This window comes from Polypterus senegalus, chromosome 15 (assembly GCF_016835505.1).
Source record: "Polypterus senegalus isolate Bchr_013 chromosome 15, ASM1683550v1, whole genome shotgun sequence".
NCBI lineage: Eukaryota > Metazoa > Chordata > Cladistia > Polypteriformes > Polypteridae > Polypterus > Polypterus senegalus.
In genome coordinates, this window is record NC_053168.1 from 87,815,516 (window position 1) to 87,841,434 (window position 25,919).

The window sequence follows — 25,919 nt, forward strand, 5'->3', positions numbered from 1 at the left end:
GGACTGCTTCTCATCTGTGCACTTAGGTAAAAAACGCCCATATCACAAACTCCTTAGGAACCGCTTAGGCCACACACCAACCACCCCTCACTAAGCCACGAGTGCAAAGATTATTTATTAAAACTGGCCTTTTTGATGGGAGCTGTGGACCCGCTATATGTGGTGTTATGGGTCCACAGCTCACTGAGCAAAGGCCATTTTTAAATAATCACCGCACCCAAGGCGGCCGTGAGGCGATGTTAGAGCGAGCAGCGGGGCAGTCGTCGATGTGGGCGTTTCTCACCGTGTGCACAGGTGAGGAACTGCCCACATTCGTGATTGCTCCCGTGGCTAATGCTACAGCTGTGATGGCCCCTCACGTTTTAAAAAGAAGCGTGAGTCAGTTGTGTGGTAGGTGAAAAAAAATGGAGCGAGGAGAAAGGAGATGAGGAAAGAGGACGGAGGTTACAGGGAGCGAGGAAGCATGCGGTGCAAGAGAGACGGACAGGCGGTGTGTGCGTGTGGTGAGCGCACGATCGTGGGCAGCTGCGAGGAAGCTGGGTGTTAGGCCGACACCCAGGCGTTTGAGTTGATGTTGCTCCCGCTGAGCGACCAAGTAGCGGGAGTGACCAGGTGAAAGCGACGAGCCGCAGAAGGCCGCGGAAAGGCAGCGGAAGTCGGGAGGCTTGGTGGTGGAGTCCCCAATGTGTGCGTCCTGGTCATTGGTGGACATCAAATCTCGGGGACTGGGATGAGTGCCATACTGGAGCCAGGGTTCGGGAGGTCTCCAGTCTCGCGTGTGTTGTAGGAGGGCAGCTGCAGAGAGCGTCTTGCCTGCTGCTAAGCCCAAACGGGATAAGTACGTGAGACGCTAACAGAAACGCTAAGAAACGATGCACCAAGCTTATTTGTTGTTGTTTTTAAAGACAGCTTCCTGATCGTTTTAAACCTCGTTGTTTTTAAGAAGACTTTTTCTAATGGTTTTGAATCTCCACGTTTTCATCTTAAAGTATTTATTTATTGAAGAACTTCACTTTATGAACACTGTTTTTTGTTGACTGTTTTTAAATAAAAGCACTATTGCACCTTTTTTATACCTTCCCCTTGCTCAGTAATTTGCCTCCATTGACTAGCTCACTCGGTAACATTATCGACGGTGTGGGGTTCAAGGGTTCCCAAACAGCAATGGGAGTGTGGAGCCTGAACCTACATCGTCACACTATACCACAGGAGGAAGCTGGGCTAAGAGGAGGTTACAGTTTTGAGGGAGAATCTCTCTGCGTGATGCACAGAGAACAATGTACAGTACAGGGAGAGACTGAATACGTGCAGAAATCATTGGCGTGTACGAAATGGAAGGGAAACGAAATAGAATACAAAGAGTTCACAGCAAATGCACAGGGAGAGACTGAACACATGCGGCAATCATCGGCGCGTATGAACCAGAAGGGAAACTGGCTTGTTCGTCAACTAAGTGTGTGGTCATGAACAGATGCAAAAGTTGGCAAACTTTTTGGTTGTAACCCGATTTGTACATATTCAGAGACATTCGTGGCCTGAGGTTCCACTGTTCATATAAATTTGAACAAAAATAAATTCAGCTTCTTCATGTCCTTCATGCTACCTCGCTTTGTGTCTACCCAAATATGAATTAGGTGCCACAACTTCTGTTAAAACAAATAAACTGAATATTTAACAGCATCATAAAGAAATCAATTCTGAAGAAAATATACAATAAATTAAATATGGAGAATGATATCAGTTAAGATATTCATGTGTTAAGTAGACAAATCTCATTATGCACAGATACACAGTCTGCATGTGTAAACCATGCTGGCATCACACAGAACAGCCACTTTCAGTGACATATAGGCACTTATACTGACTCTGTCAAACATTATTGTACTTCCACTCCAAGTGTTTCCCTCTAAGTGCTCTTTAAAGTGCAAACTGCACAATTCCATTGACTTCTGGGAATTGAAGTCTTCTTGGTAGCACTATTTCAGGTCTATCCCATTAATGAGCTTATTTATGTAACAATATACAGCAATAATGCACTCTAAGAGCCTAACAAGGCTGATGATTTCACTTTGCCATTTTACAGGTTACAGAAAATCCCTTAAAACTTATAGAACCTGGGAAAAAGATATGGCAGGCTTATAATGTACAGAAACCTGAACACTGTCAGTATCACGGTTCCATTCTTCTTCATCACTGAGATGATACCCCATACAGGCAAGCACCAACAGCCCCGTGGAGTACCAATTTATTACTTTTCCAAGAAACCCTATGCCTTCATTCTCAAACTGACCTGATTCATATTCTACTCAGACCTCTAGCCTTGCCCCTGCCTGTTGTCATACAGTTGTTTCCTATCATCCAGCCTGTAAAGTGTTTGCGGATTTTTAACTTCCAGGTCTGCCTTTTTGAGCTTTCTGCTACAGTATTTTCTTGTAAGCCCTGTAAATATATGGAGTAAATCAAAATGTTATAACATTTTTAAAATTGCTTTTCAGTGACTCCCCACAATTTTGAATTTCAGGCTTCATCCATGGTCATTATTAGCAGCTCTCATACTCGATGTGGCTGCAGGTTTGATAACTGAACTTCTAGCCTAAATAAGGAAGTTGTTATTTCCCATGTTTTGCGTTTTGGAGTCAATGTAAGAATGACAAAGATAGGTTTGTTTTTTTTTTTTGTGCCAAGCATTAATGTATCTTATATTAAGATACTTTTGTATGCTTTTTAAACTTGGTATTTAAGATTTTCATCACCAGCACAATTTTCATTCTTTTTCCATTAGTTTACTGGCTGAGCATATTAGAGGGTCTGACACTGAAGTAGTTGTAGCCTTTAAGCATTTAGTGTTGTTGGCTCTAGTACCTGCACTGCTTGTTGAAATGTCCATTATCAGGATGCAATTAAGGTAATATATTGCACTTAAAAAGGAAACTTAATATCAAAGCAAAGTATGAGAGCTAACTACTTAAAATACAGCAAAAATACAAACATTTGCAAATGTCTTATGAATGTAATAAAAAATATTTTTTTAAAAAAACATGCTTTTATTTAACATGTACTAAAAAGAAGGAGAAAATTTTTTTCCAGGGATGTCAGAAACCTGATTTTTTTTCATATACAAACCGTATTGTACATGTGTGAATATATTATTGTGACTAAAAATAAAAGCATGGGGTGCGCGTCGCAGCGGAGAAGTAGTGTGTTAAAGAAGTAATGAAAAAGAAAGATGTTCTTAACATAATTCTTTTTTTTGTAAAAACTTGATTGCTATGTATTGATTGTAATAAAAAAAAAAAAAAAAAAGAAAAGGTAACATTTTGAAAATAACGTAAGATGTAAGAACGTTAATGTAATTGTTTTGTCATTGATATGAGTGTTGTTGTCATATCTATCTATATATATAGAGCAAAATACCCGCACTTCGCACTGGAGAAGTAGTGTGTTAAAGAAGCAATGAAAAAGAAAAGGAAACATTTTGAAAATAATAATGTAATTGTTTTGTCACTGTTGTGAGTGATGAGTGTTGCTGTCATATATATATATAAAATATATATATATATATAAAATATATATATAAAAATATATATATATATATATATATATATATATATATATATATATATATATATATATATATATATATATATAGTCTTTGGGTGTGTTGCTGGGGTGCCAGAATCCATGAAGGAAGAAAAATGAAAAACATTATTTGTACAAAATCTTAATTTATTTATCCATTCCTAAATAATTAAATGGGCAGGCTATTTCGTATCAGTGCAATACGCTGTTTGTTAAAATGGATGACTCACGCTCTTACGTGCAAGTCTGCCTGGATATTATGAACTATCGTATCTGTTCAAGTTCTATTTAAATTTTAAATAGAAGGAATTTTTATTTAGTCGACAGAATATTATTCCGGAATAAATCAACTCAAACCTTAAATAACTTATAATATTTTGCTCTCCATAAAAATATATCCTGTCTAAATTATACAAGTTAGAAATAAAGTAAACGTTAAAAGAACAAACATTCAAATTTCTTTACTCTTATGTAATTTTATATAAAAATAAACTTAAATTTTAAATATCCCAAAAGATTTTGCTCTCCATAAAAATATATCCTGTCAAAATTATACAAATTCAAATATGAACATGGTGCATAACAAAACCTGGAAATATAAATAAAATTTGTTCTTTTCAGCAATAACAAATCAAATCATTCAGTTGTCTTTGCTCTTATGTCATTTTATCAGAGCTGGACGCCTGGCATCTTTTTTTGGCAACAAGTTCGTTTGTTTGGTGTGAGGTTCTGTGTTGTGGAGATTCTCAGGATGGACTGCAGGTGCTCATCAGTGAGGCGACTCCTGTGTGCTGTTTTGTTAGTCTTCATGACTGAGAAGAGCTTCTCACACAGATATGTGCTACCAAACATACACAAGGTTCGAGCCGCATGTAGACAGAGCTGGAGCATTTGTGCGGGAATGGAGTGAATAAACTGTGCGGGCCGTGCAGTATCGTACTTTGCCTTCAGTGTGCCATTACACTGCAGCTCAATCACCTCCATCTGAATCTGCACAGTTTCCACATCGACGACAACTGGGTTGCGAAACAACTCAAAATTCTTTTTGTTCTTCAAAGTCACCAAAGCTGTGCGAACTCAGTGCGCAGTGCGCTCAGTTTATCAGCAAAGTGCGTATTTGGGAACACCGTAGTGCCGACTTGGTTCAACATTACTTGGCAACAGGGAAAGTGGGGCAAGTTGCACTGGTGCATTTGTGTCTCCCATAAAAGTAGCTTCACTTGAAATCACTTTGTGATTTTGCATGGGTAAAACGTCTGCTGAAGTGTCAGATTCTTCTTTAACTCTTCTGCTTTCTGTATCTTCTGCATTGCATTCAGGTCTTTCAGGTTATCTTGATGTTTTGTCTCATAGTGCCGTCTTAGATTAAATTCTGTAATTACAGCCACATTAGCTCCACAAATGAGACACACGGGTTTACCGTCAATGTCAGTAAACATATACTCAGCCTCCCATCGGTTTTTAAAGGCTCTATGATTCAGAATCAACTTTTCTCTTTGGCATCGTGTGGGCTAGCTTCGCAATAACTTGCAGCATCATAAGACTTGATTAACGCGGTAAGTGTTCGGCAAGGCAGCTGAAGCGCTGCATTATGGGATCTGTAGTTTATTGTGTTACCAGCGCTTCATATCCCCAGGCCATTAATAACAATAATATATAAAATGATCTCGGGCGGATATAATTACGCCGGGCGGATGTGGCCTCTGGGCCTTGAGTTTGACACATATGGACTAAATAGAACTTGAAAAGATATATTTTTTCAAATGTGATCGCGCAATTCAGATCGAGTTGACGCGCACTACAGTACATCGAGCCCACGTGCTATTGTGGTTTTGCCTGCGTGCCTCAATAAGTTACCCTCCCCTCGCTCTTACTTTTTTACCGTTCATCTAATGAATACACTGAGTATGGCTTTACCAAAACAATCATTGATCGCGAATAAAGTATCCATTATTCATAAAGCTTCAATTGGGGATCTGTCTTTCTGCGTTAACCGCATATTTTTTCATACGTCTCAAACCAATGGGATGCGAGGCTAAAATTAGAATTTCAAAATGAAACCTGCTTAACTTTTGTAAGTAAGCTGTAAGGAATGAGCCTGCCAAATTTCAGCCTTCTACCTACACGGGAAGTTGGAGAATTAGTGATGAGTCAGTGAGTGAGTGAGTGAGTCAGTCAGTCAGTGAAGGCCTTGCCTTCCATAGTGCCTTGTCTTTTGTAAGCTCACCTGTAGCTTCAGTGCTCACTCTTTTGTGAAGCTGTAGTAGGTGTTCTTCGCGAAGTTCTCCAATTCTAAGAGTATTGAGGATGTCAGCAAAAGTGGTGTCGTCTTTGTTTCAATTCAATCAGTGTGAAGAGTCTCCATATATGTATGGCAGGTTGTAATTTTGGTGGTTGATTGAAGGCTTGACTTCCTCGAACTGGTGGAAGATGCATCAGGTCTCCGAAGAGTAGTACATTTATACCACCGAAGATCTTGTTGTTATTCTTCAGTTGCATCAAGTGCGAGTCTATCATACATAGGATCTCGTATGGGACTATTGAGATTTCGTCTATGAACAGGAATTGAATATCCTTCTATTGGTGTCTCATTATTCTCAGATAACTTGCCAATTCTGACTGGTAACTAACTATTTGTCCATCCTTCTGAACTGGTAACTTTAGCAAGCTATGTATCGTAGAGCGTCCAACTAATTAAAGGCAAATGACAATCCACAAAAAAGTCCCTGTCAGTACCTTTCAGATGTTCTACTTTTTCTATAAACTATTAAATATTATAATTGAAATATGTATTGTCATTGGACATACGTATGCATGCAAAATTTCAAGTCGATTGGACAAAAGGATGGGCTCCAAATTTGCGATCTACAATTTCGCCTAGACATATAGACTAAGGTTAAAAAAAAAAAAAAGATTTTAAGAAGTGTTTTTTGAATGTTGACTGATGAATAGTGCCCACACTTTTATTTTACGAGTGATGTATGAGAGACTTATTTTACATTTTAGTACACTTTTTAACTTAATATAAGCATCGTTTGTAAAAAGTACCTCCTCCAGACCGCGAGGGGGCGACCGCCCTGGTTGTATTGGGGGCCACGGGTAGAGGGCTTGGAAGTCCAACCCTGTAGGGGCCTGTGGCCACCGCCAGGCGGCACCCCAGTGCCTTAAGAAACCTGGAGCCCAGCACTTCCGCCACACCAGGAAGTGCTGGGGGGAAGAAGACAGGGACACCGGAGGGCTTCGGGCGCAGCCGGCACTTCCGCCACACTGGGGCGTGTCTGCAGAGGAATGCCGGGAAGCAGCTGGAGCCCATCCAGGTTCCTATATAAGGGGCCGCCTCCCTTCATTCAGTGGCGGAAGTCGGGTGGAAGAAGGACGGAGCTGGAGAGAGGACTGGAGGCGGCTAGAAAGGTATTTAGACTGTGAGGTCGATTGGACAAAAGGAAGGGCTTCAAATTTGCGATCTACGATTTCTACTAAACATACAGAGCAAGTTAAATAAAGACAAGTAAAAAATCTAATTGCTGTGATTTTCTGAATGAATAAAAGAAGAAAAAAAAAACCCCAATGAGATCACTCAATGGTAAAATGACATTTTGATTATGAAACTGGCTGTAATAATAACAGCTACAAGGCTTACCCAGTACTGAGCTAAATTGGGTTAAGTCAAATTGTAAGATGGAGCAACAAAACAACAAGGTGCCAATAGTCAAGTACAGTATGATAGACCTATTACATAAGCACATTTTAAAGAAAGCCGAGTGTGTTCTCTCAGGGAAAATTCACCCCACCTGCCACTGTCCCCGGAGCAGGCTGCCCTGTGTCTTAAGGACTTTGGGTGCTTGACACCAGAAGCAAGATTCACGCAGGGAAGGGAGGATGCAGGGTGATTGATTGGAGGATGGCATAAATCATGTGAACAGTTCTTGTTCATTGTTTCTGGCACTAAAAACTGTTCTGAAGAACATCACTCATAAATGCAGTTCTGGAGTTAGGTCCTTACAATGAAAAGTAGAAAATACTGAAAGCTAAGACAGAGAGTGAAATAGCTTGTTCTATAGCATCAATCTGTTGTTACTACATTGTGGCTTAGCATTATAATTTCATCATATTACATACATTTTACTTTTATAAATCAACATTTTCGGTTTTCAAAATTGTCGAAAATTGATGGGGAGGCTAGGGTTCAAAGGGTTAATGCAAATGGATATCTTATATATCATGGGTGCCATGATTTTACAAGTCACATGCCACTGGGTCAGGCATAAAATGGTGGTGTGCTCTTAAATGTCCAAAAAAAGAAAAGCACATGTGGTTAAATACAAGATGCTCTATGTATATAATATATGTATATATTATGATACTAGTTATTAAGTTTTAAAATTGTGTGAGTACATAAACAATTATTTCTGCTGAACGATATCAGCGTCAACTGGTTCAGACATGATCAGCCTGCTTGTGATGCCCCATCTGTACTGCAATTTACATCCAGCCTGAAGACTCATCACTTTAGGCTAGAATACCCTGATTAGAGCTGCTGATTAGCAGTTCACATTACAGTTCTGTTTGTTAGTCATTTGCATAATAACACAAGACTAGCAATCATTATAAATTGTTACTGACCCTCATCTATTTTATTTTTGTCCTTGGAATTCTGCTGTAGCAAGTGGTGCCATTGCTGTCTTGCCAGTTTGACAGTCAGATCACCAATACAGCAACTTCCTGCATGGATCCTCACAGGTTTATTTTCTCCACAAATGATGACTAGAATTTATATTTTCCTTTCCTCCATCACCGACTGGCTATACTTTAAATGAAATGTTAATGTGCTTGAATTATCATGACTTTTTATTGCTCTATTGTACTATGTGCGTAAACTGTTTTGTGTATTTGTGTATGAGTAAAAGCAAAGTTGCAGAATAACCTAACTAGCATATTGTTTCAATGTGGAAGGAAAACCAGAATATCTAGAGAAAAAGGTCATGCAGACATGGGGAGGACATGTAAATTCCCCACAAGCAGTGCTTGGGCTTGACATTTGAACCCAGATGTTTGAAGGTACCAGTACTAGCCTCTTCACCACTGAACTGTTTAATAATACTTATCATTTTCATTAAACACTGACATATATCTTTACAGTGGAGAACTTGTCCCTGGGTATTTTCTATAAAGTCACAGCGTTTTGTATGCTGTTGATAATTGTTTTTACTGTATTGAAACAACTGAAAATTGCACATTTCTTGATAACACTGCTCCTAATGACTGTATGTATCAGAACACCAAAATTTACATTTATGGTACATTTACTGAAGTCTTAAAAAGAATAACAGGCAGATCACTTGATATTTTGAAAATTCTTGTATACACAGTACTTTATACAAGGCCACATTTACATTTTCTTAAATTGATCTTTTCCATTTTAGCAAAATTATATTACATCTGTAAAAGACAGTAATATGAAATTCTATTGTAGAAATATTGAAATTCAAAGTGCTATTTTCCCCATTTATTGCTTTGTCCTGTTTCTTCCTAATAGCCATTTCTACATATAGTAAAATATCCACTCTCTCTAAACTTACTGATGATGTTTGGGGGGCCATGGTTCTTCTAAACAGTGTAGAGTATGTGCAATTTCAGTCGCCACTTGACTTAATTTAAAAAAGCTTTATAATAGTCAACAATTCTACAAATAACACAATTTGTACCTCAGGCTGCTTACAATGAAGTGACTGTATGAGTCCCATTACTGCCTCATTCAGTATATGCACCCTGTAGTTATAAAAGCATTTTGTATTCATCCCAACATTCATAATATGCACTTTCCATTATGACAGGATCTTTTGCTATTATTACATTTATGTGTCACCCTTTTGCACACTGTGGAAAATTACAGTGCATGAATTCACAAGATGTAGCAAAGGAACTTCAAGTATAAAGGGTACAAATGGGCTAGTCATGAACACAACACAACATAACAAAATATAACAAAATTATATGCAATTAATGTTAACTTCAAATACAAGAAAATCACAAATACGACAAGAAAGGTGACAACTGCGGTTGAGATTGCATAACTAACAGGAGGATATTATAACATTAAAGTGCTTTGTAGAATCTCAGTTGCAAAATTTCAAATTCCAAAGACTGGAATAAAATGCAAACTCCGTTAAAATTACACCTCCCTTTCTATCTTAATGTCCTGGAAAAGAGTGGCATCATAACACGGTTACAGGTCCAAAGCCTGGGTTTAAATACTCCAGATGGATTTTGCTAGTTGTCTATATGTCTGTGTGGGTTCTTCTTGTGGTTTTCTCCAATAATTCAGTGAAGTGCAGGTAAAGTGGATTGATCTCTCTAATCCTCCCCTGTGAATGTACACAAGCCAAATGTCCTTTCTGAGGTTGGTGTGATGAGTGGCTCGTGGCACAGGGCAACTTTTGAAATAAATAACTGCATGCTGGGCTTCAAACAGATTCAGGTTTGTGCAGGCACACTTTGTTCCCCAGTTAATTGGAGTACCTGATGGACCTCGCTGCATGCACGTGCTGAGGTGGGCAGATCAGTCAGGTGCCTTAATTGTTTCTTGGGTGGAGCGACATGTCACACCGGAACCCAATTAAACTGGCCAGATAAAAGGAGCCTGCATGGGACGTAAGAGAGAAATGGAGAGAGTAAAAACATCTGTGAGAGCAGCATTGGGTGGAGAGGCAAGGTTAATCAGTCACTGAAAGGCAGCACGGTTGTTGGCCCCGCAAAGGATCAGAGTTCCAGGGGCGATTTGTCCCCACTGATTTTTGGTGGTGGAGTGGGTGCAAGTGAGATGAAATCCTGCCCCAGGCATCCGAGGTATGACAAGGGAGTGTGAAGGACAAAGGGAGGATAACCGCCCCACTGCAGTCTGGCTGGCGCTACTTGAGGCAGCTAAGATGGGAGTCAGGTGGCATGGGCCTGCTGGTGTCCCTGCCATCTGATCAAGCAATGGGTGAGCCAGGGGGATGAAGATGGAACTGTGCTAGGCTTGTCTGATATCTTGGACACTCGGGTAAAGAGAGGGGCGGAGCTGTCAAATGATCACCACCTGGTGGTGAGTTGGCTTCGATGGTGGGGGAGAATGCTGGTCAGGCCTGGTAGGCCCAAACGTGATGCGAGGGTCTGCTGGGAACGTCTGGTAGAGTCCTCTGTCAGAAGCAGCTTCAACTCACACCTCCGGCAGAACTTCGACCACATACTATGGGAGGTGGAGGACATTGAGTCCGAATGGGCCATGTTCTGTGCCTCTATTGTTGAGGCGGCTGACCGGGGCTGTAGCCGTAAGGTGGTCAGTGCCTGTCATGGTGGCAATCCCCGAACCCACTGGTGGACACCGGCGGTGAGGGATGCCATCAAGCTGAAGGAGTCCTACCAGAACCTTTTGTCCTGTGGGACTCTGGAGGCAGCTGATAGGTACCAGCAGGCCAAGCAGAATACGGCTTTGGTGGTTGCTGAGGCAAAAACTGAGGCATGGGAGGAGTTTGGGGAGGCCATGGAGAACGACTTTCAGACGGCTTCGAGGAGATTCTGGTCCACCGTCCAGCGTATCAGGAGGGGGAAGCAGTGCAGTGTCAACACTGTATATGGTGGGGATGGTGCACTGCTGACCTCGACTCGGGAACGTTGTGGGTCGGTGGGGGGAGTACTTCGAAGACCTCCTCAATCCCACCATCATGCCTTCCAATGAGGAAACAGAGCCTGGGGACTTGGAGGTGGGCTCCCCCATCTCTGGGACTGAGGTTGTTAAAAAACTCCTTGGTAGCAGGGCCCCGGGGGTGGATGAGATACGCCCGGAGTTCCTCAAGGCTCTGAATATTGTAGGACTGTCTTGGCTGACACGTCTCTGCAACATCGTGTGGACATCGGAGACAGTGCCTCTGGATTGGCAGACTGGGGTGGTGGTCCCCCTCTTTAAGAAAGGGGGCCGGAAGTTGTGTTCCAACTACAGTGGAACCTTGGTTCACGAACATCTCGGTACACATACAAATCGGCTTACGACCAAAAAGTTCACCAAACTTTTGCCTCGCTTCACAACCACACACTCGGTATACGAACAAGCCAGTTTCTCTTTCGGTTTGTGTGTGCCGATGATTTCCGCATGTGCTGCATTGTTCTCGGTCAGACGTGTGCTTGCACGTACGTGCATGCTTTCGCTGTGAACTCTTTGTGCTCTATTTCATTTCCCTTTTGGTTCGTACGCGCCGATTACTGTATTTAAGCACGTGAGAGTGGCGTTTGTGTTACTGATCTTGCTGCCGAATACAAGAAGTCAAAATCTATGATTTCAACTATTCTAAAGCAGAATCTATTAAAGCAGCTGATGTTGCAAAAGGAGTTACAGCGTTAATCAGGCGGAGGCCTCAAGTGCTGAAAGAGGTGGAAAAACTGTCGCTAGTGTAGCTGAACAAGAAGCAACTTGCAGGGGATAGCGTAAGCTAGGTGATGTTATGCGAGAAAGCCAGGAAGATTCATGGCGATTTGCTGCAAAACTATCCTAAGAGTGGCGAAAGTGAAGAATTTAATGCCAGTAGAGGATGGTTTGAAAAGTTTCGCAAGCATTCATAGTGTGGTCAGGCATGGAGAGGCTGCTAGTTCTGACACTGAAGCTCTAAAAGAATTTGTGAAAAATTTCACAAAATTAGTGGAGGGCGAAGGCTACATCCCGCAACAAGTCTTCAACTGTGACGAGACCGGATTGTTCTGGAAGAGGATGCCGAAGAGGACCTACATTACCCAGGAAGAGAAGGTTATGCCTGGCCATAAACCAATGAAGGACAGGTTAACCGTTTTGCTGTGTGCTAACGCTAGTGGCGACGTAAAAATCAAGCTGCTACTTATTTACCAATTTGAGAACCCTCGTGCTTTCAAGTAGCACAATGTAAACAAAGCCAGACTGCCTGTGATGTGGAGGGCAAACACGAAGGGGTGGGTCACAAGGACCTTGTTTTTGGAAAGCTGCACGAGGCTTTCACTCCCGCCGTGAAGCGATATCTCAAAGAGAATAACCTGCCTAAAAAATGCCTTTTTCTGGTGGACAATGCACTGGCACACCCTCCAAATTTGGTTGACAATATGGTCCGAAAAATTTTAATGCGTAGGAAAAGGCAAGTCATCTTAGACCACTATTTCATGAAGTCTGATCCACCAGCTAAACAGCTAAAAACACCAGAAACCCAAGAAATCACAGAGAAAACACCTGAAGAACATCCTTCCATCAATTCCTCCTCAATTACTACATGTCAAAACTCGTCTCATGCAAGGCGAGTTTTCTTGGTGGTTTATGATTAGTTTTGGTATTACAGATTTTTCAAATGTTTATTTTTTTCCCTGTGCTTAAAACTCATTAATAAAAAAAATTTAAAAAACAACGACTGGGTTGTAAGGCTATTAGCGTGAACTCCTGCAATGTTACTTTCTTGGTGGTTTATGGTTGATTTTTAAATAAAGTTTGGATTTGTTCAAATGTTCCTTTTTTCCCTCTGTGCTTAAAACATTTAAAAAAAGTTTTTACATCGATCGGGTCATAAGGCTACAGTATAGCTCGAACTCTTGCAATGTTAGTTTTCTCTGTTGTTCATGGTTTTCTCTTTGTTATTCAATGCTTTTACATTTAGCTTACTATTACGCTGTGCATTCTATGGTTTAATTAACTATATTTGTGCTTAAAAACGTAAAAAATATATATTTACATACAGTTTGTATGGTCTGGAACAGATTAATTGTATTTACATACAATCCTATGGGTGAAATTGCTTCGGTTCACGACCAAATCGGTTACGACCAGAGTTTTGGAACAAATTATGGTCGTGAACCGAGGTTCCACTGTACAGAGGAATCACACTCCTTGGCCTCCCTGGAAAAGTCTATTCGGGGGTTCTGGAGAGGAGGGTCCATCGGATAGTTGAACCTCAGTTTCAGGAGATACAGTGTGGTTTTCGTCCTAGTCGCAGAACAGTGGACCAGCTCTACACCCTTAGCAGGGTTCTGGACTGTGCATGGGCGTTTGCCCAACCAGTCTACATGTGTTTTGTGTACTTGGAAAAGGCATTCAACCGTGTTCCTCTGAGAATCCTGTGGGAGATGCTCTGGGAGTATGGGGTACCAGACCCCTTGATGAGTTGGACTCCGCCAGGGCTGCCCTTTGTCACTAATTCTGTTCATAACTTTTATGGACAGAATTTCTAGGCGCAGCCAGGGTGATGAGGGGGTCAGGTTTGGTGGACTCAGGATTGGGTCACTGCTTTTTGAAGATGATATTGTCCCGTTTGCTTCATCAGGCATGATCTTCAGCTGTCTGAATCGGTTCGCAGCGGAGTGTGAAAAGGCTAGGATGGGAATCAGCACCTCCAAATCTGAGACTATGGTCCTCAGCTAGAAAAGGGTGGAGCACCCTCTCAGGGTTGGGATGCGGGCTCTGCATCCATCTGTCATGGTGAAAAAGGAGCTGAGCCGTAAGGCAAAGCTCTCAATTTACCAGTCAATCTACCTACCGTCACCTATGGTCATGAGCTATGGGTAGTGACCGAAAGAACGAGATCGTGAATACAAGCAGCTGAAATGAGTTTCCTCCGCAGGGTGTCTGGGCTTTTCCTTAAAGATAGGGTGAGAAGCTCAGTCTTCCGGGAGGGGCTCAGAGTAGAGCCGCTGCTCATCCACATCGAGAGGAGTCAGATGAGGTGGCTCGGGCATCTGATCAGGATGCCTCTTGGACGCCTCCCTGGTGAGGCGTTCCGGGCACGTCCAACCGGGAGGAGGCCCCGGGGAAGACCCAGGACACACTGGAGGGACTGTGTCTCCCGGCTGGCGTGGGAACACCTCAGCATTCCCCCGGAAGAGCTAGAAGAAGAGGCCAGGGAGATGGAAGTCTGGGCATCTCTGCTCAAGCTGTTGCCCCCGCGCCTCGACCTTGGATAAGCTGAAGAGGATGGATGGATGAATGGTCACAGCTAAGTACTGGCAAATCTGGGTCCTTTGGTTTACAGAGATACTGTCCCATCTCTGTGTGCCATAAAGTGAGAACTGCCACTTGTTCCAAGGACTGGACAGCTTCTAAGCTGCAACAGCACAATTTAGTGTGTACAACATCAGGCAGTAACTGTGATGTGCATTTATTAGACTTAGTTTCTCCAGTGTCTTTTGGGACATTGGGCAGCAAGCATTCAACAGTGAGATTCATGTACTGTAGCAGCTTCATTCTATTCAATATCAATGGTTCTGAGGTCTTCACGGCAGGTCCTGACTGGACGTCTTTGTCTCATCTTTCCCTTTCTTAGGATTCCAGTTTATCGCAGTCTTCAGCATGCGGTTGTTTGTTTGTCTGAACATATGGTTCATTAGGTACAATCAACAGACACTGACTAGGTATTACAGCTTCGGCAGGTCACTCTGTTGGAGAACCTCATTGTTGGTAATATGATCATGGTTGAGTGTTCACCTTTAACAAAATACATTAAGACTTTGAGCTATACCCTTCCTCAATCCCCATGTCTAGGAATTGACACCACAATGCTGCTGTATAGTTGAACTTTAGTCACAAGATTCATTAATGCCAATGAGCAGATGTGCACAACCAGTAATAAAATGACATTGAACTGAACTGTAATTAATAATATGTCTGTGTATCAATACTCTACCAGCAATCACCCTTCCCATACTGTAGTGTTTTATGATATGGCCTTCGAAGGGTCTGAAGTAATATCCAGTGACTGTGTAGTACAGCTTCTTCCAGTAACTTATCAAGTGGGACAAATTTAAGCACTGTGTATTTTAATACAGTGCCTTAATGCTGGAGAATTACAGAATACACAGGAAATAAAAACAAGAGCTCAGAAGCACAGATTTGTCACAAGTGAGAACAAAACTTTGAACTGATAAACACTGATTACCTGTGAATGAGTTCACACATTTCTGAATTAAAAAGCTCAGGATCAGAATGCCAGTTATGTATATTTTGGAAAAAAATGTCTATATATTTTTTTTTTTTTAACTGTAAAACACCAGCACCAACAAATTAACATACTTGTTTAAAAATTCTTGACTATATAATAAATAATATATCATCCATTCTTTGTCTTTAAGTATCTAAATAGCTAATACAAACATAAAAGTAAATGTACAATATTAATAAAAAAAACATTCTATCTTTAACATAAAAATAGTTTAAAAATTACAAAAAGAGACTCATTTTGCATTGGCTGCTGCAGTATCTCAGAAGCATAAATGGCAGACAATCAGCATCATTCCTTTATGTGTACAGATTATGTTTAGCTGCATCTCTCCTCCACCCTATCTGATTCACCATACCATCCCATCACTTTTGATGCAGCGCATCTTTACAATGTTCCATGGGAACTATCAGCATTGGACTGGAACAAGACTAACGACTGGACTAGAAACTTTAAACATCCTGAACCGTTTCATAAAGTAAGGCTCTTGTGAACACCCAGTGTGCATTAAACATCTTTGGTCTGATTGTCATCAAGCTGCAGCACTGAAAAACAACACAAAATAAACAAAATAGGTCAATTCATGGAGGAAAAAATAAAAAAGCCATTATTTTAAATTCAAACACTGCAAATATTTAAATTAATTATAATTAATAACAGTTTTATATTTTACATTAAGTTCAATCATAAAACATAAAATGTATTCCCGGTGTACTCCTTTCTAGGCAACGATAGCTGTAGTGGCTTCAGGATTTCATTATAGACAGACCAATAAATATGGTATTAATTTAACTTAGTATGTGTTCCCTATTGAAGCCATTATATTACTGACATTATTTTAGTCTTGGGCTGCTCAAGTGAGTAGGTATGGATATGTACTATTGGTATTCTTAGGACTGTAAGTTTAAGAAAATGTTTACCACATAATTACTAAGGTCTTAGAAATCGACATCTTAAAACGTTTCTGAATCTTAAAGATAAAATCACCTATTCATAAATTTTCCAAACCTGCTTTTTCAATTATGAGCTTGCAAATGGCTTAAATCTATCCTTAAAGCAAAGGAACAATGCAGAAACTCACCCATTCATTCCATACACTTCAGAAACTTTAATTAACCGATCATACATATCTATTAAATCATCTAATCAATTTACTTCATTAATCAGACAATCTCCTTAATCAAGGAATCTAACATACATATGCCATCTACTTGGAGGAAAACCCACACAAACATGGGGACAACGTATAAAATTCATACAACAAGTCCTGAACAAAAACGAGATCCCTGAAGGAGTGAGGTTTCAATGTTAGCCACTGCACCACCATATCCTATTTGAAAAAATAACTCTAATCTGAACACACCTAATCCAACACTTTGGGATGTGCGAGAAGTTTGGTAACACCAAGAGAAACCACTTATGATCATATGGAGAACAACCAGCCTGAACATAGAAAGCGTCTGGACTAGAATGTAAAACAAATGTGTTGGAATTATGAAGCACCTGTACTACCCACTGTACCCGTGTACCGCCTCTGGACAAAATCAGCTTAAAAAAAACAGAGAATTTGTCTAATTCAAACTAAACCAACTTTATAAAAGCATGTTTTTTGGATTATATACTGTATGAGAAATCAGAAAAAATTCCTTTAAGGGAAAGACATAAGAACACAGGGACTGCAATGTAAATTCTATACAGAAGGCGCCCCAGCCAGGTTACAAGTGTTGGGAGGCAGAAGTACTATGCACTTACTAGAACATAATGTGTATAGCTGATCTTAATGATTGAATGTAGGTCTGTAGTAAATGTATTTACTGTAATTGTTTAACTTCATGCTACAGGTGTGGTTTTCATGGCACATTTTGTGATTGAACAAAATGAAGATGAGCAATGTATTTGATATTACACTACATATTAGAGATATACTTCGGTCAGTTATTATTTCAGGATAAAATGAATAAAAACATAAAATTAGTTTAAAATGTTTTACCATAAATGCCAGACACAGAAAGCATTTCCTTTCTATAGTAATGCAACTCCATAATAGCCATGGCCCTGCTGGTTAAAGCAGTTGTAAGAGCAAAGAAGCACTCTGACAGGTATGACGTGGTTACGACTAAGAGCCACAAAATTCTGCAAAAAGAATACACAGGTGAATATTAATTGGAGTAATAATCAGAATACAATGAGTTGCAGCTGGAGATTGCATTTAGTCATCAAGTCCACCTGTTAAAAAAGATGAGAGAACAATTTGATCAAGAGTGTGGATTTCACTATCAAGACAGATGAAGGCACACAAGGAGACACCTTGGGAGAGAGTTGCAGGATGTAGCAGCTAAAAAACTGAAGATTAATCTGCAAACATTTGTATAATTGTGTATGAAAGCAGTAAGAGGGGCACTGTCAGAAGAGGTCAACTGTGTCTCAAGTAGACAAGTATTCAGGAGTCTTAGAGCAAAAAGCTTTAAAAAGGCATTTGGCAGTGTTTTGAAGATGATTCGATATCTGATAGAAACAGGATGTAGAGAAGCAGCTTAAAGAGTAAGGTCTAAGTCAGACTCTAACAATAGCATTCTGTATTTGATACTACATGAAGAAATATCATTAAAAAGATAACTGCAGCAGTATAATCGAGAATCAATAAAATATAACAAAATACTATAATACTATTAACTATAGATGTAGGGCCAAACTCTGCCAATGGTTAACAGTTTTAAAAAAATGACTGCGCCCAAAATGTGAAATTCTAGTACAGGATACCATCAAGAACTACTACACTCAAGGAGGATCACTGAGGGTGAAATGATAGGGGGCCTACAGCTTAAGTTTATTTTTGTTGGTCAGTATCCAATAGGCAGGCTTGCTCCTTCTGGCCTAAATCACTAGACTGGAGAAAAGTTGACCAACAGAATACCTTTTTCAGATTCACAAACTTTACACATTCAAGCCAAATGTTCAGAAATCCTTGACCACATAGAGCACATCGACCTCCTTGAGAAAGCAGAGATTTCACCAGTGGGTAGTGTGCAATTAAATCTTGAATGCAGGACTGCCGGTTTCTTAGTTCCTTCATAACAAACCTTGCAGCAATCTCCTAGCAATTAAACAGAAACACATAAACATCTTAGAATGCAATATTGTCTATATCAATTAAAAACAGGCTATTTCAACCTAATGCTTTTTTCACTGTTCAAACAAACATAGGTTTGCTGGATCTTGTCTAAAACCCAAATGAATTATTTTGAAATTAAAACATATTTGGAGCAACTGAAACAGGTTTAAGTATATTGCAGTATTTATTATGGCTCCTCAAGTGTGTAGTTTTATATGCTGGCATACAATATATTGCATGTTCTAAATTAAATCCTCTAAATTTCATTTTCAATCAGGTGAATACCAATAACATTTGACTTGTAGAATTTGCTTATTGTACAGAATACAATATTATTTGCAATGAGATAATGCAAGTAATTTTGCTTCACCTTAAAATATTTCAAAATCTTAATAACCTTTTAAACTAATGCTTTACCCCTTGTCAGCAACACGGATAACATTACTGTAATAGTCTGTTAACTATGATGGCAAATCCCTTAAACAAGCTACCAATGTTGTACCATATCTAATCTGATTCAAAAGTCTGTTATATCAAAAGCTTAACAGAGCAGCAACAAGAGTAAGATGGAAACCCACCCAACAGGGGTTGTCACTTCACTGCATGGCAAACTAAATTTCTGCAAACACATAAATGATATAATTCACCCTTAAACCTTTGGACACTCCCTGAAGGAAAGCCAGTCAACTAATGGGAGTAAGAAAACACCAGACAGCACTGGAAAACAAACCAATGCACCACCATGTGCTTCCCTTCAGTAAATTAGCTCAACAAAATAAGGAGAATTAACTAATATAGCACAACCAAAGCAGGCCTACCTTAAGAGATAGGACTTCCTCTTGTTGGATTGATTCAACAGGTTCTTTTTGAAGGAAAGGATTGTCTTCACAATATAACTCTTCAAGCATCAGTTCATTAAACTTCATTTTGAAAGGATAAAAAAGCAAAAACACCAAAATTATCTGGATACATAAACATTTAAAACACATAACTTGTACAATAATGTAAATATAATTATTAAAAACCATAACTAGCTGAATATATAAAAGTAAGAGGATTAAACTCTAACAACAACGACATCACAATGGAAATGTATCTGAAGTCGTTTGTCAGGTTCAGTGAGATTTTGCTAATTTTAGATTTACTTACTGATCAAAAATTATACATGAAGTGAGAGTGCCTTACAAAGTTCACAAAAAACATAATTTGTAAGTGTCAAGTAGACACTGGAGTTGATCAGCGAATTCACCAAAGCATTTTTCACAGAAAATTTGCTGTGTTTGCTGGTGACTTTGTTCGCCAAATTATTTTTCTAGAAATTTGCTGTGGCCAGCTTAGGCCATTTTTTTCCAAGTCTCCCATGATGTTTTATAAGGGAAGTGTGACATCACAGAGCTGTAGTAGCAATGTGCAGAACTGCTTAAGTTAAGATCTTTGCTGATGTGGCCATTGCTGGGTCATAAGAAAACAAGGCAAAAAAACAAAAAATACCGTATTTTGCTTGACAGTGCTGCACAATATTTTCCCCTTCTTTAACCACACTCATTCTGATAAAAACTCTTCTTTTGCAGTTATGATTATTTTGACCCCTCAGAGTTCCATCCTGTATGTGTTTAAATAAATTAAATAACCTGCAGTATTTTCATTTGAGGAATTCATTAACTGACCGTAATGAGAATATTATGAGTACTGCCACCAGATATATACCACTAATCCCTGTGCAGCACCACATGGCTAATTATGCATGCAAACTAGTCATGTGTCCAGCTACGATCCCAAAAAAGTCCCCCCCTCCCTCTTTGTTCATCAGAAAACACAGGACACGGTGTGAAATAATAAAAACAAATGATTTATTGCAATTTAAAAGCTATTTCTTTCTTTTTGATGAAAGAATCTTCACAGATAAACTGGAAATAAAACAGATGTTCTTGCTGTACCCAGAGCTATGTCAAACAATAGAATGGGCCAGTCTCATGGCTCTGCTCGGCAAGTATGTGCCCCAAGAGTGGAACTCTGTGAGCACAATTATTAATATTTTATTTACTTATTGCTAGTGTGTGGCCATTTGATGTACCATATTTTGCTTATGGTATTCAATCCATCTGTGCCTTTTTTGTTTGAGGCACAGTGGCCCAGTGGTTAGCACTGCTGCTTCACAGATCAGATCACAAAGTTGGCAGACTTTTCTCTAGACCTCAAGGACACTTAAAAGACCCTTGCACCATTATAATCCACTCAAAATTCGTCCAATTTCTCCTTATCCATTGCCTTTAATGTATTTTCAAATAAAACTCTGTTGGGTTCGCTCATCACCATTAGACACAAAAAGAGTCAACACTAAACAGTAAAGGATGACTGAACTATGATATTTGGACATGAGGTTACTCAAAATAAATTAATTTAATCACTTTTTCCTAACAACCTATTCAGAGCCAAGTTATTTAGGGGTCGTACATCCCCTAGGTAAATATCATAATACCAGAAGTATTAGTTTTATTAGCTTTTATGTATGAAATGTCCATCTTAAATTTGCAGAAATAAGCAATCGTTGCACCTGTTTTCAGGTTATACCTTCAAGCATGTTGTGTTTCTACACTTAAACTGGCAGAAATAATGACTTGTACAAGGCAATAAAGTTCAGCATGATATAAACAAATGCAAGTAAAATGCCAATGAATTTCTTTAGCATTTTCTCTTAATATCTTTTTTTTCTCTTTTTTTATTGATCTCTCAGTTGTTGATTTTTGGGCCATTTTTGACATAGTTCATTTTCCTGGTCCCTTTTTTAATTGTCTGCCAAGAAACTGATGGTTTGGGAAAGCCTTGAAGATCCTGATCCATGGCCATTTGCCACATGGAATGGATAGATGCCACCCCAAGAGCGATTCTCTTGTATGTAATGTAAAAAAGTGTTTTTTTTGGTTTTTTTTACATATGCTTTTGTGTTAGGTTTGCCTTTTGTAGAACAAAACAATGTCTAGCAATATCTTAAATGATTGTGTAACACATTCTGTCTGTCTATCTATCATATATAGAAATTATACAACAAAATCGAGCTAATTACAGTACAAGTCCAAATTTGATGTACTAACAACCACACATTTTAAATCCTAAAACATTTACATAGAAAACAAGATTGCTCATATTTTACTTATATGTCAGTGTTCCATCTCATTAATGTCATTCCATAGGAAAATTACCTCTTTTTGTCACTCACCTTTTCAAAATCAGTTGAGCATTTTGTCTTCAGTCAGCAAAAAAAGACCTGTGTCACTATGAAGTCAGATTTGAAAGAACATTGAAAAGGTAGATGTAGTATATACAGTAGAGACACTATTAACAGGAAAAAGGTTAGAAAATCACTAACGTACAGACATGGTGTGATGTAGACTACAGGTCAAGCAAAAACATACACACAAGGTGGATAATTATTGGAAAACTAAAGCCTAACACTATAAGAATCAGAAAAGAAATATAAAACTGTAAATGCAAGAAGTTAAAGAAAGAGGTCTAATAATCAAGTAGCGAATTGGTATATATTACTTCAGTTATAAAAGCAGACGAGACCTCAAGTGGCTGTAGACTGATTACAGTTGCAGTGCAACAGCAAGCAAGAGGCATGGCTATGGGAATGGAGGACAAATGGAAAAATTATTTTAGTCTGCAGGGTTGCTGAGCTATGAATAATAGATCTTTAAATCTGGCAAGTGGAAGGAATGGACAAAACATCTGATTTCTGAAATTTTTTGATAACAAAGCTGAATTATTTCATATGATTGTGTTAATGAGTGGTGAGACACTGGTATCCAAATGCTGGTTCATGTATCCCATAATCAACAGCTATGGTGTGAAAACACGAAGCTTGCATTGGACACCGATAAGGCTAACCTTAAGGCAGCCATAACAATCACATTAGTCAAAGTTCATTGTTGTTTACTCCAGTGCTTTGCAGCCCAATCCTGGCAGACCAATGTGGCTGCAGGCCTTGTCCTAACTGGTTATTTCACCTTTAATGGATTAGTTTTTGTTTTTTCTTTCTTAATCTGCCTGCAGTGAAAAAAGTAATGTGAGAAAAATGAGTGTTTTAAGATTTTCATTGGCATTATTATGATTTTCATTTTGCTCTTCCACATGTTCTGGGTTATTTAAGCAATCTAATATTGAAGTAGCTGCTGCTTTTCATCATGTAAGGGCATTTGCCTCTGTGCCTACTGTATTTTACTATTTTAGCCTCCTTAACATTATGTTTAGCCCTAGAAAAATGAGTCAAAACATTGACTTTTTTCCCCACAATAAAAAATGTTATGTGTAACAGAAACATGTAAATACCAAAACATCAATATAAATTCAGTAGGACAGGTATGTCAAATGTCCACTGGTGTACTGAGCACATGTCCTTTGCCTGATCCGCACGATCAATGTACCCCTTGTGTTATTATACAAGTAGGCTACCACATTTCCCTGACACAAACATTGAGAGTTGCTGCATTATGAAAAGGGATTATTGCCTTAACATCTTTCTTGATGTTCTACTTGAATGCAATCATTTTGTCCCTTTTGCCACTTAGATACTGCATCCTGCTGCAGTGTCACATGACTGAAGTCACTAGGCATATCTTGGCGGTTCAGCTGTACAGTGCTGTATCAGTTTCACCATCCGCATCAACATCTGATGAACAATTCACACTGTCATCACTATCATTTGATTTAATTCGTTATTCAGTTGCAGTTTGTTCCTAAACTGACTTTATAGCTTCTTGTTTACATGTGATTGTGTTTTGGTTAAAGGCTTCGCCCCACTCGTGAATATTGATGAATTACCTTAGAGTTGCATAACACACAGAAATATTCAGGATTATTTTTTCAGCATGATGTCATTTCAACCACTAGATGGCATCAGAATAAACATCACCCCGAGTCTGACTTGTGGGAACCGTAAATTACATAGAATTTCGAGCTTGAGTCATGCTTGGGGTTAAATTCAAGGAGGTTAAGAGAGCAAGATAAACTAACAAGATAATGACTAAAGAGAAATAAGAAAAAATACAAATACAAACAAAAAAAAATCATATTTCTAAATGTATTATCAATGTTAAATCTAGCTCTGTTATTATAAGCAGAGTAAGAAAAGAAAAAACATACCAGGTAAATAATTAATGAGGTCAGCTAGAGGCAAAATGACTGACTGATTGTGAAACTGGTTGGAACAAAACCCTTTAGCCACAGTGGGCCCCTAGAACTGGCATTGGACACAATTGGTCCAGAGGACCTCCAGTGGTTATCTCTTTCTTTCATGATGGGTTCCTCAGAAGCATTACCTTTAACACTGCCCAAAATGAATTTTGTGTCCATGGCACTGACTGGTCCTTAGCCTTTCCCTATATTACTTTGATGCCAATTTCCCCAATCAGCTCCCTACAACCCTTTGTCTGGGATACAGACAGAGAAATTTGACGAGGACACACTTCTTTGTGCAGAATATCTAAATGGTTATATTTCAGTTTAAATTATAAGATTGGAATTTCTTAACACTAGAATTACCAGAGCCTACGAGCCTACCAGAGCCACCTTAAAACGCTTTGCACCTCTCCGTCAGCGTCGTTTGTCCTTTAAATGTGTTGATAAGCAGAAAACAGCAAGCAGCCTGCTATCACATCCCCCCACCCCACAAAGTTTTCTCAGCTCAAGTCTGTTTACCTGCATGTCAGTTGCTTAAAGTTGTACAGAGTGAGAAGTCAATCAAAATGACACCTTTTATAAATGCTATATCGTTATTTGGAACACTTACATTTCATGTGTGTTCCATTTCTCCAGTAATCTGTGTAAACACATTGTTAAAACGGAAACTTTTTCATATTTTAGTAATAAATGTTACAAAATTTAGGCATAAACTATAGAATGTGTGAAGCCTGAAGTCCAAAGATCAAATAAACACTTTCACAAAAGGTTCAAGAATAATAAAAATAATAATAATAATAAAATAATATAATAATAAATAATAAAATTTGCTGACTTGTAATCAAGGCGTCACCGGTTCGATCCCAACTCCCTCCTATATTTGTCCAGTTCCATTGCCTCAAAACACTACTCACATGTACAGTTATTCCCAGTTTCAAATAAAAACTAACAGCGTCAGATCCCTAGGGCGGTAGTATGTATCGTGATCGTGAGAGAATAAAAGTGAAAAAAAGGTAACTTTTGCAAGTACAGTACTATAAATGTGCATGGTCTGTTAGAGACGCAAACCAAATGTATGTGTGTACTGTATAATATTAACAATAAGAGCAGTTCACTACTGAAAACAGCAAATATAGGAGACAGTGGGGCTGCTTGCTCTTTGCTGCTTATCAACACATTTAAAGGACAAAAGACGCCGACAGAGAGGTGGTCCTGGTAATTCTAGTGTTAAGTCAATCTCTTCACAATTATAGTACATATTAATTGACCTCTAACGTGAAAATTTAAAAAAAAAATCCTTGTCTCTTCTTGTAGCCTACAGTGGACCTAATGGATACACTGATCCATAGATGAATGAAAAAGCCTTAAAATGTACCAAATGCATCCATTTTGTCATCCAAAAATGTTAGCGAGTACTGATCTGTGTCTTAAGAATGCACACATATTGCAAAACAGCATATTTATGTCCTTTTAAGAAACAAAAAAAAAAAAAAAACGCAAAGTAAAACATTGTTCTGACATTCAGCCATTTGAAAAGGAGATTTTACTCCTCCGCTTGTCTTCTTGTGCAGTATCTTTAGGGACCGTGGTGTGGATTCACTTAAGAAAATAATCACCAAGTGCTGCAGTTGATATTGAATGTTGATGCACTGATGTGAATTGCTGCCTGCCTTCTGTAGAGAACTAGGCAATAACACCTGAAAAAGGCACACTTACGATCGCTTATATTCTTCCACAATATAGAAGCTTATTTGTTGTTTTAGTGTATGCTCCCACCATGCGGTGACACGCACTCCCACCTCATTTTGCTCATCCAGGGTCAGAAGAAACATGTATGCCATTGTCCCAACTCATCTGTGGGCATGCAGCTTTCTATCAGACATGCAAACTGTACTAGTAATCTGTCATGCAAGTTACGGTTAATAGAGCCTACAAAAAGGTGACAGCTTATAATTGCAGCAAGTGCTGTGTCTGTAGTCAGCACCTTCATTTATAAAAAACACTTCACTTCACAGTTTTATGTGACAAATTAATACATACTATGACTGTGAAGAAATAAATTGGACTTGAAAAAT

At 39.1% G+C, this 25,919-nt stretch overlaps 1 protein-coding gene across 3 annotated transcripts in view; it reads right to left on the reverse strand.

Annotated features, from left to right (window-relative positions):
* Positions 1-15,792: 15,792 nt before the first annotated feature.
* lrrc69 (leucine rich repeat containing 69) overlaps positions 15,793-25,919 on the reverse strand; it is a 44,105-nt gene continuing 33,978 nt past the window's right edge. For all 3 annotated transcript variants that reach the window (XM_039737469.1, XM_039737468.1, XM_039737470.1), the window contains 4 exons: positions 19,485-19,586; positions 18,469-18,648; positions 17,545-17,687; positions 15,793-16,099 (listed from right to left, as the gene is read on the reverse strand). In XM_039737469.1, coding sequence (XP_039593403.1) covers positions 17,577-17,687; positions 18,469-18,648; positions 19,485-19,586 — 393 coding nt within the window. In that variant the 3' untranslated portion in view covers positions 15,793-16,099; positions 17,545-17,576. The remainder of the gene's footprint in view (positions 16,100-17,544; positions 17,688-18,468; positions 18,649-19,484; positions 19,587-25,919) is intronic.